Source organism: Amyelois transitella, chromosome 17, assembly GCF_032362555.1.
Source record: "Amyelois transitella isolate CPQ chromosome 17, ilAmyTran1.1, whole genome shotgun sequence".
Taxonomy (NCBI): Eukaryota; Metazoa; Arthropoda; class Insecta; order Lepidoptera; family Pyralidae; genus Amyelois; species Amyelois transitella.
Window position 1 is genome coordinate 6,676,632 of NC_083520.1, and position 12,089 is coordinate 6,688,720.

The 12,089-nt window shown below is 33.2% G+C and overlaps 1 protein-coding gene across 1 annotated transcript in view; it reads left to right on the top strand.

Moving 5' to 3' along the window:
• Positions 1-12,089, top strand: part of LOC106134312 (estradiol 17-beta-dehydrogenase 11) — a 38,979-nt gene that overhangs the window by 22,909 nt on the left and 3,981 nt on the right. Inside the window, exons 3-5 of the mRNA XM_013334328.2 lie at positions 8,950-9,074; positions 10,834-10,944; positions 11,661-11,908. Of these exons, the coding sequence (XP_013189782.2) occupies positions 8,950-9,074; positions 10,834-10,944; positions 11,661-11,908 (484 nt within the window). The remainder of the gene's footprint in view (positions 1-8,949; positions 9,075-10,833; positions 10,945-11,660; positions 11,909-12,089) is intronic.

Sequence of the window (12,089 nt, forward strand, 5' to 3'; positions counted from 1 at the left end):
CGTTAGAAAACAGAATTTACAAATCAGACTGAACCAAAGACGGAACTAAAAATACGAATAACTTCCCTCTTAAAGAAAAATTAAAAACTGGAGCACTTTTGTAACATATTATGTAAATTTTGAACTATAACTATCTTAACAATATTTTTCCTACTTTTCATAAGCGTGTGTGGTCGTCACCAGTCGTCTAATGCCTTATAACCATGGTCAACTTAGAGCATTGTTCAATATGAATATATTTGCGTATAGTCCATATGGCTTCACGCTTAGAAATTTTGCTCGCTACTTTGAATCTGTTTAAGATATTTGTTAGCACTGTTTACGCAGTCAATAGCCTTTAAAAGCTTGTCTCTTCACGCCTTTTCTCCGAGTTCACGGTATGTTTTCTATTGAAATTTCGTATAAGGTTAAAGAAATTTACATATATCTTAACTTCCATAAAACTATTGAAATTTAAGAAAGTTAGTAGATATATATAAGTAAAACAAAATTTGTTTTTTTTTCTTTTTAAATGCAATGCTGCCAGCCTTCTGGGCACATTCCCCCAAGTGGACTATGCAGGGACTGTAAAAATTTGTAAATTTAACTTTGTAATCATTTTTTTCTTAGTTTTTATAAGTAGTTTTAATTTGAATTCACTATAGTCAATATTTTGCAAAATTAAAAAAGATTATTAAGATATTTTGTAAGATTAAAAAAAAACAATTAAAAAAAAGTAATTAAAACTATATTTTGTGAAAGTTTTATTAAGTTCTGTACTGTTGTATATTATAGTATATTATTAGATGTAGAATATATAATTTAGCTTTAAGGAGATATAAATAAGTCATAATAATCTCCCATCTCTTCATTAGGTAACGATAGATTGTCCAGCTTTATTAAGGTACCTACCATCTAATCTGCATACATTCGCTTAAATTTCAAAGTCACTTATCGGATACTGATGACATAGATATGAGAATAAATATAATCTAATACTACACTTATTTTAAAAAGGAAATGTATAAAAAAAGCGTCAAGAATTTTTCAAGGAGTTGTCGAGAAATACGCATTGTGGACATAGTTACTTTACTTTTAAAAAAGTAACACATCATGATACCCACGGTACATATTCCAGATCTAGTTGCCTTGATAACCAAAATTAATTTGTCAAAATAAAATCAACCGTCTTACTTAGTAGGTAAGTAAAATAGTTGATATTGGTCCATAAATCGAATACGACCTTAATATTATATTGGAGTTGAGAAGGTCGCTAGTTGCAAAATTTACTCCTTGTGTATTTATTATGTCGTGGGTCTAAAATGTCAGGACCACGTTCACCTCCACTTGCTTGATAACCTTATTAGATGTCTTATCACAAAACTACCAAAAAATACTTTCTAACATTCCATAAATCATAGAAATGTGAATATTTTCAGATTAATTTTCTAAATATGTAAATAACAAAGAAAACTTAAAAAAATCCTCTCAACACCATTTTTTCTTCATAACAAAATTAATCATCAACGAACTCCCTTTGAGTGAAAAGATAATGACGGTGAGTAATTTAATCTGAGAAATACTAGACCTCGGCAAGCCTATAGTAATTGAATCAAAGAAATGTAATTCTACTCTCTGCGAAGCCTGGAGACGGCTCCAATAGAATCATTACGAAAATTACGAGAATCAAGCTCTAATACGCTTCAATAATCGCAATCGAACCGAGCTGAAAGACTGCATTTTGCTCTATCATGCTTGCTTAGTTAGTCCAGATAATAATAACGCTATACAAAGTATGATACACATGTAAAAGGACCGACGGAATACACGTAATAAACGTCTCAGAATATGTATAGAAGTAAAAAGTATGTGGATATTAAAAATATTAACTTTTAATGAGTTTAAAAGAAAAATGCAATATTTTATAACCTACAGAGTTCAGTTCAAAGTTTAGGTTTCAATGTAACATATCGAGATAAGGTACCTAACATCATGTGACAAAGTTTCACATCATTCAATCACCGTTTGTTGTAGTTTCATTGTTTATTTATTAATTATCGAAAGGGTAAGGTGTAGAAGATTGTCATCATAATTTTTTTGTTAATTGCCTTAAAGCCTTAGCTATAAATGTGACAGGTATTATTACCCTTAAGATTTTATTTGTTTCAACAGCAGCAGTATGTTTATCTTTTAAATCCATATTTATAATCGTGTTAATATAATCACAGCACGAACGAAACATATAAACGACGAACAAACAAAATTGATCCCGCAAGATTTTTAAGGAAACCTCTCCCACTTACAATTAATTTCAAATCTCTTGATCCAGCGGTTAGGCTGTGCTTTGATAAGTCAGTCAGTGTTCTCTTATATATTAGATAAATATATACATTATAATGTCCCATTGTATTGCATTGAATCAATGGTACAAGTATTTACGATTCATCCATCTTTATTTGTTCTTGCATGAATGCACCGTAGTTCAAGCTACATTTAAGACATTTGAGCGCCGTGGTAAGTAGTTATAAAATGACATTTTATATCCATTGTAAAATACTATGTTGTACAATACCAGAGTAGACGTTTTGAGAACTTGATCAATGTTGGGTATATGTTACCCTTTGATCACCTTCGGTAAAATGCGAGCTCGACACCATCGTATTATTAACACTTCATGACTTTATAGAAAAACTAATGTAGGTATTACTCATTGTTCTGTAATAGGTATAGAGAGATTGAACAAAAAGAAGATTAAAAAGGGAATGCCATTATGTACATAAGTACCTAAATTTGCCCATTAAGAAGTAACCATACAAAAGAAAGGTGAAAACATGGAAATTGTTTTATGATCAAGGATCATAAAATTTTCCAATTGTGAGATGATAAATCCGTGTGCCATCAATGAACTGACTCTCAACTTATATTTTGTTTGCCAACTTTCTATGTCTTTTGTAACATTGTCTGTAAATGAGGCAATCGTTTCTTAATGGTGTCAATAAATACATACCGTGATTCGAACCTGCATGCCACATTCAACAACCTGTTGATACCAGCTTTTTTGGGACCCGTCACTTTCTTTTGACACTTCCCTTTCTCTTCAAGAGTTTATTCGTGCATCGAAACCACACAATTGATATTCGCTGTATAAGGAAAAGCTTTCAAATATTTTATGTTAATTAAGATTGAGATGTGAACCGGAAGATGCTGCATATTTTAACATGCTATTTTCTGAGAATGAGATAAGGTGATTGAAATAAAGTGGCAACATTGTGATCAATACATGACAGAATCTACTAAAATAGAGATGAGCTCTAACAAAATTTGGTGAGCTGGGTGATTATATAATTTTTATAATAATGCAAATGTAAAGAAACAAAACAAAACTGTTTTTAATACCTATGTTCTATATTTATTGCAGATTATGCAAATGAATGCATAGAATTCATGTGTCTACAGCCTCGAGATTCATAAGTTTTTAGATAAACGATTAAATAAGAATGAATATCTATATATGTGTGAAATATAATTATAAAAGTAGGTAAAATATGTTGCAACACTTTATAGCTTCACTGAATCAATCAGATACATAAAAAGTAATCACGAATAGATGATCTATTAGCCGTTATTATTGAAAGAACTGCGTAACGAACAAAGTACTTTACATTAGAACTGGTTTAAAAATACAAGGCCGGTTATAATTCGGCTTTATTTTAAATTATTTGATTTAAATACTAGCTTTTGCACGGGGCTTCGCTCTCCTGTAAATGTCGTTAAAAAGTAGCCGGTGTTACTTACTTACTACAACTTTAAACAATAATTATCTTTATATTATAAGTAAGTATCGTTATGGATAAAGATTACGCTGATTAAGCAAAGAGACTTGATATTTATATTTTAAAGAAGAAAAAATATTATAAAGAATCGAGTACGGACGCGTTTTTTATGTTTTACTTTTATATATTAGGTACAACATTCTTATTTTAATGAAAAACCATTTCACAATATAGTAATAGCATACAGGCGTAAAGACAACAGACATGCCTGGCTGGGTCATGTAGTTAGTACTGAACTGTGCTAAATAAAATTATAAATCAAAAAATGAAAAAAGTTGCGGCGTAAAAAATTATAAATACTTATACGAGTAGTTAGTTATTAGGTAGGAAGCGGAGCGGAACTCTGCTTGTAAGCAAAATAGCTAGCGTGCAAAGATAAATCACTACATAGTATAAAACAAAGTCGCTATTTTAGTCTGTTTGTCTGTATGCTTAAATCTTTAAAATTACGCAACGGATTTTGATACGGTTTTTTGTAACAGGTAGAGTGATTCAAGAGGAAGGTTTTTATGTATAATAACATTTATAATTTTGCACCCATGCGAAAAATTTGCATTAAATTTATATAGATGTAAGAATATTACCACTTAATTACAATTTCTTTGTTTCCACTACACTAAAAGTAGCTATTCATCTTCACATACTTAAATCTAAATGATTTGCATTAGTCGTTAGTCGATGACTATGGAGATTAGAAATTCTTTACAAATTGACAGTCATCGGTTGTCTTCTCATTTTATAGTACAAGTATCGAATTTCATTGACGTAAATTTGTTACTTTCGTGACTTTCTTTAAAAGTTATATTTGAAGAATCATCCAATAAAATATTTCCACAAATAAAATATACCAACTCTTTAATCAAATCAGGGATAACTGGCGACAGGTCAGGTGAAGAGTACCCTAACCTACCTACTGAAGAGCCTGCATGAAGAGTTATGAATGTAGATGGAACGAATTAAGTACACAGATCGTGGCAAGTGGAAAGATATAGTCTCTGCCTATCTAGAAATTTAACAAGTTATTCGCCGTTCTTAATAATGAGTACTGTCTTCGTTCATAATATATATGGCACTGAATAATTAATGGTGCAACGATTAATGACCAGCCCGTTTCGAATCGGCGGGAAAGTAAATTAAGATTAGGTATTTCGAGAACAAACTTGCATCGTAAACATTACTATTCACATAATATGTAGTAAGATGACTGATCTGCGTATAAACTTGACTGGCTAACATTGACCTAGTGACCAGTATGCTGGACTGGACGTGGTAATGTCAAGACAATTTTTATTATAATGTTGTAGAAACTTTATTTGTGTTGGCACTTGATTACGCTACTGCTGGAATTTTTCAGAAATAACTTGAAAATGAGTCAGTAGTGAGACTTATAACTTTGGATAATGAGTTTTCACGATTGTATTATTAATAACTGAAAATTTTAGGACACAATTTTTTGGTATGGTCCTGCCTACACTGTGGATGTGGTAGGATACTACAAATATACAAACAGTGCATCAATATTTCCAAGGCGGGATGGTGTTTGTATGATGATTTTTTGGAGACACCGTAAGATCCGAGCTGATACAATAACGGCTCAGAGCGCAAGGGATTCTGTCATGTTTCAAATAGGCTAATTTATATAATTCTTTATAGTGCAAATGAAAAAGTACAGTTACCCGGAAAAGCAACACAATCAACGCTCTAATTACTTTTCAGGTTTTCAAATTGAGTTTCCCTGAAAATAACTGAATCAGCTTTCCAATGACACCAAATAAAATAGCCGAATTATAGCGGACTGTCAAGGTGAACCGGATTCCGGCGTTTGCGCAACCTGAACGAATGTCGTGTTCGATGAATTGAATCAGGTGCAACGATTTCAAGAGTATTGGGCCAAGATCATCGTATATTATACACGCCATGCGTTAAAATAATGAAACTACAGATGGATCGGTGGCAATTGGTATTTTTATAAAGAAATACTACGAAAATGAAAAACTTTTCCGTTTAATATTGGGTGTCAGTGCAGCTAATATTTCATCACCTAGACTTTTTGCTTTTTGGCATTATTGGAAATTACCGCTACAAATGATCTTGTGTAATTACATAGATTAAACTTGATCATTTAAGAAGGTCGTTGTCGTCGTCTGTCGTTACGACTATATATATCAAACCTCTAACTCGAATAAGGAGTTGACGTTATCATCATGATGAACTTTCTCTAATTAGCCTAAGGAGTGTATATTCTTACTACAGTGTTCGTATCTAAAAATGATACAAAGCTTTTCTATAAAATGACGCACGTATCGCATGAGATTAGAAATTTGATAGAGAACGTGTGCTTTTACGATGAGACACTGCAATTTAGCGATACGTAAGTTCGCTATTTTGACCTCGTGCGAACATGAGAGAATCTTAAAAAATCTTGATCGTGAAAATGTGTGCGAATCGTGCGATTGTGAAATAGATACGCGCGGAAATGTTTCCTGCGCGGCGGAGCGGTGCGGTGCGACGCAGTGTGCATGTTCGCGGCATTGACATACATTAAGAAAGAACAGTTGACGGAGAATATGTTTGATATATATGAAATTACAGTTCCATAAAAGTAGATATTTTTTATCAAGTTCGTAACTTAAATGGGCACATTTTTGTTATGCATGCGTTGCTTTTGTGTTACTTATATATACGATTAATAGTGATAAGGGCTATAATAAGGATATAGTTTGAGGTGAAACAAGTATTGTATTATAAAGATGAAGCTACAAAACTTAGGTTAGGTTAAAGTTCAAAAGAATCATGAAATAAATAGTACTTTTATGATTCCAATACAATGTTTTTTGCTGTTGACTGTTTTGTTTTACACCGAGTGTTTATACGTTATTCGTTTAGAACAGTAAAAAAAATAGGAATGCTTTTTATGAAGGCAGGAAACATGAAAAATAACTCATAACTAGATACTCGTTTTGACTGTGCACTTACTTGAAAATTTATATCTGTCTTCTTCCTTCTGATGTTAGTCCTGGTTACATTCTAACCTCTGTGGAGAGGAGCCCAGATTGCTTCTTTAAAAATGAACCTAGCTGGGCAAGCCAGGTGAACTACGCAGCCTTTGCAAGGAAACGTAATTCGGTTGCCCGAGTGTTTAGGGTTCCTTACGATGTTTTCCATCACAAGAATAGCATGGGTTGACCCTTATGTACAAAACTCAGGAATGTGTCATTAGTATACTGCCGAGATATATCCTCTTTCATCCATGGTATAAAAGAAAAATTCGTTTTTTTTTTAGAAAAATAACATCCGATATAGTTTAGTTACATTTTATGTTTTTTTTTTATTCGGAAATACCAACACACAAGACTTTGGACTTACTGTTCAATACATCAAGATATATGTAAATAATGACAAAAACTTCACGGACAAAGCATAAGAGGCTGACTTAATGCTCCGAGATTTTCCACAAGATTTTTATGGAACCTGTTTCGTTAGTTAAGGTTTTTGTTTCAAAGATGTTGACCAAGCAAAAACAATTAGGTACTTACCTATTGTTTTATACATGAACAATATGCAAAGAAGTTGTTAAAAACAATGTCCAGAATTACAAAAATCTGCTTATTCAGGTACTTTTAAAAATTACCTACCTTCTCTTCTTTACTTACTTCTTTAATTTAAAGTTAATCAACAAGGTTTTGCGTTTTTTTCGTTACAATTTGTATATCTCAGTCATGAACAGAGCATAAGGTCAGTAATTCGGACTGTCCAAGAACTTTCTGCTTTCTGTAAATAAAATTTGACAGCGAATGGGCATCGTCAACTTTCGGCATTGTCCGGCACTTTCTACGATGTGCATGCCTTTGGGCCAAATTCATACAAAAAGTGACGGCGTCGGGCGTTAATGCTTATTATAGAAAGTATGTGTTCCTTCCATTCGCTTAGGCACAAGCTACACAGGCCCTAAATTAATTGACTTGTTTAACGCTAAGGTTATTTCTTGAATGCATTTGTTTTACTCCCAGATCTTCTATTCTTAGCTTTTCCTTTCTTGGCTCTTTTTGCTTCAGACTGGGCTGGATCCTTTTACGTCAAACAATCCTTAGTCCCTCAGGAAGCGAAGCCCAACGGTCAGGAGCAGGCTTAGCTGTAGGTCCCTGGATTTCTCAGGATAGTGACCAAAGTGGAATAAACTTATTGATAAAAAGCTGCCATGCTATCGTATTATTCAATTTCTCCAAAGCAACCTTAATATTATATTATATTAACCCTGCGTAAACTTTACAACTGTGATCTGGGAATTATCATTTATGTCGTCCACTGTTGTTTTACGTGAAACAGCTCTTCTGCCTGTGTAACTTACACCTTATTGTTACCAAGTTCAAGAGCAGTGAAGGTCACCGACCCTCATTTTTCTCTACTATTCAGAAGCGTCTGCCTGCATACACAAAAATGAATAACTGTCATATTGTTTAAACATTTCACATCCATCACGAATTTTGTTAACAATCTACCTTTCTGTTGTAAGATTTGAATTGACAAAATATTTGTAGTTTCTTATTGTCAAATCCGTTAAATATTATGGATACCTAAGTGATGATCTTTAACATTGTGAATTTCATTGACGTGCGAGTATTTACATTAATATGTTTAAATGTAGAGAAATGCCAGTATGAAATCATATTGTTACATATATGTCACGCTTATATTTCTTGCGGGGTAGACAGAGCCAACAGTCTTGAAGAGCCTGATAGGCCACGTTCAGCTGTTTGGCATTATGATAGAATTGAGATTCAAATAGTGACTGGTTGCTAGTCCATCGCTTACAAGAAGAATCCAAAATTTATAGGCCTATCCTATATATATTCGTATAGTTATTTCAAGCTATTAAATATAACTAATGCGGAAGTGGGATCACATGTTAATTACTCCTTCACAAATAAGTTAACTGATCAATCTGTAAATACCTCGAATCTATTGTTTGAAACAATTAAATTAATTATTAATTGAAATTTATCATAAAATAATTTCGCCAAGTTTCCGTGAAGTCCACTCAATGTTCTTTTCATTGTAAAATGTCATCCTTTGTTTAATAGAGATTAGGATTACAACGATAGTTTAAAAAAATAAACACTGACTTTACCTATTCCAGGGTTGGAAGACACGGTGAAGCTAGTGAAGGGCATTGGCGGTCGGTGTCACGGCTACGTGGTGAACCTGGCCAACCGGGAAGACATCTACAGGATGGCCAAGCGAGTGGAGCAAGAAGTGGGCAGGGTGAGTGCATTCTATACCTTATAATTTGCAGCGTAAAACTGGAATTTATTTAACCATAGATTCCTTGTGATACTACTGTGGAGGGTGCAACGATAAAAGACATACAAAACCGTGAGATCTCGTCTGGCGTTTTTTATACATTTTTCCTTCTCTTTAATTAAAAGCTTTTAATGGTCAGTATCGAGGACTTCTGAATTTCAAAAATTCTTAGAAGATGTTGTCATTTTCCTTTTACTATATATTCCAGAAATCTTGACGATCTTGCCCGTCAATATTTTTTGTAATTTTACTGTCCTCAAATTAACGGAAGTCATTCGTTACTAGAAGGAGAAATTGACAAATATTTGTGCTAAGGATATATTGATAAACAATTTTAATCTTTTAACATTTCTCTAATGTATTCAATGAAAACGTCAAGGGTCAAACACTGCGTATGTTTTATCAACGTTCATGAATACATCCCCTGGTAAGTAGGTACCTACGTGTTAATTTAATCTCTGTATGACACGCAGCAAATTTCGAATCCCGGATACCTTAGTAATCTTAGCCTACAAGGAAATAAAAAATGTAGGTATTTTAAAATTACAATGGCCTTGAATAAATGATTCTCTATAAGATGACCCCACGGTTAATTACATGTCATCGGTTGCTCGTTAAATCGTCATTACTGAGACATTTCATCATTAGAAAAGATGTGCATTAAGCCTTTATATCTAAATAACTGATACAGAAATACGGACAAAATAGTCAATTCACGCTTTTGTCTGCATTCAAAAGTAATCACTTATATTTAAAAACATTTTACGCTAAAAGTGGAAGGTATCTCCATGAAATAAGCTTTCATAATGCTCCGAAACATTTTGAATTTTTTAATGGTATACATATAGGTACCTACTACCTGCTTGCTAAAAAATCTTACTGCTAATGAAACTTCTTTGAGAACAACGGGAAAGATGAAGCTTTCCTTTTTCGGTAGAAAACACAACCATAAAACTAACGCGCATTACACTGGTTTGTTAGTTTGGTTAAAGCTAAATTTATTATTTGCAACCATGTTGGGTTTTATCAGCTTTCCGTGGTAAGGAACATAGGAAAATGAGGATCTTTCCAAACGTGAAAAACCGATCAAATTATTGTGACTAATGCTTCCTTGTTTTATTAACTTATGGTCAAATACGCATCGCTGTAACGCAAATAACCAACTTGGCAAATCAACATTACTGATCACTCTACCGCATTCTGTCATTATATTTGTTCAACTGGTATTGCTTACAGATTGAATATTACCTTCCTGATGCTACCCATAAAAATCAGAGTATTACCTTATTATTCTGCTGGGCTATAAGTTTGAAAGATCTGATTAGAAATTATGATGTAAGAGAAATGTGTGTGTAACTAAAATTTAAAGAGTATGTCCTATCAACGTATCCGAACTATGATGAAGAGAGATTATATTTTCGTGGCTGGTTTTTTTTTGTGGCAATTTTTTTCATCCATTCCGTCCATTATCTATTTAAGTATTTCATGTACAATATTTATAGGTATATAAGAGATGATTGAAACAGCTGAACAAGCAGAGTTTGTGAGCATAGCCAACTTCGGACCTCGTTATGTCGTTTTATGCTTTCAATAAAATTGACATTTAAGTTTTTTCTTATGGTATATAAGGAAAAAGTTTGTTTGATGAGAAAGATGGACTAAAACTTTCCAATCAGGTTTAGGAGTTCACTATCCTTATAATTATTTTTTAAAATTTCAGGTCTCTTTGCTGATCAACAATGCTGGAGTGGTGTCAGGGCAGTACCTGTTGGAAACACCGGACCACCTCATACAGAGAACCTTTGACGTCAATGTACTTGCACATTTCTGGGTAAGACCTCTTTCACTTTATAAAACTTTTTTATAGCGATTTTCCTTTAAATACTGAAAATATAATATAATTGCTGTGTATTGTCCATGAGTTGTCGTTAACTAATATCTACAGAGAGAAATACATTAGTTCTATTCTGTTGGAAAGCAAACGACCTGCATAATTGATTTAAGTATTTAATGTACAATAAAATGAAAATTGTCAATATAATAAATAATAGATAGATGTCACGCCATTGTAGAGATACAAACAGTAAAATTGACTTATTTAAACATGAGCGTTAAACAAAGACGTTGATGATAATTTAATGTTTAAAATCTGAGAATCTCCGAGGCATTTATTTGATGACTGACATTCGGAGAAACTATTACTATGTCCATTTATCTTCGTTTAGGATAATGCGTGAATGAAGATCATCAAGACTATACGAGTAGGAGAACACTTGTGCTTTTCTACCTTTACATTATCTGTTAAGCTGTTTTGTTGTATGAAATAAAAACTTATTTTTATAAAAAGAAAGCCAATTAACAGTCTCCTCAGTTAAATATAAAAGTACATTAAAGTCCAAGAAACAAAATCTATGACCCAGATACTATAAAAAATTAAAAAGAAGAATCTTGCAACATCTTTATATTATATAAACTTATGTCTATGTATGGTATTGTTTTGTTAGCTGATAAAATTCGCCCTTTCCCATACTCCCTTATACTTTACAGACTGTGAAAGCCTTCCTACCGGCCATGATAGACCACAACGACGGTCACATAGTGACCATTGCGTCCATGGCTGGTCACATCGGAGTGGCCAAACTGGTGGACTACTGCTCCTCAAAGGCTGCAGCTTGTGGCTTCGACGAGTCTCTAAGGATGGAGTTGGACGCTAGAGGAGTGAAGGGTGTTTCTACATCACTCATCTGCCCCTTCTTTATAAGGTCCACCGGCATGTTTGAAGATGTTAATGCAAGGTGAGTATAATATAAAAGTCTTAAATCAAAAATCATCTTCTCATACGATCTTCGTTGACTCCTTCGATACATTAGCTTTGATTTAATCATGTAACTCTACACAGTTTAAATCTTTTCATGTACACCATCCGAGAGGAGACCTGCTCTCTCTGTCTCGTCTATATCTAATCTTCTCTCGGTT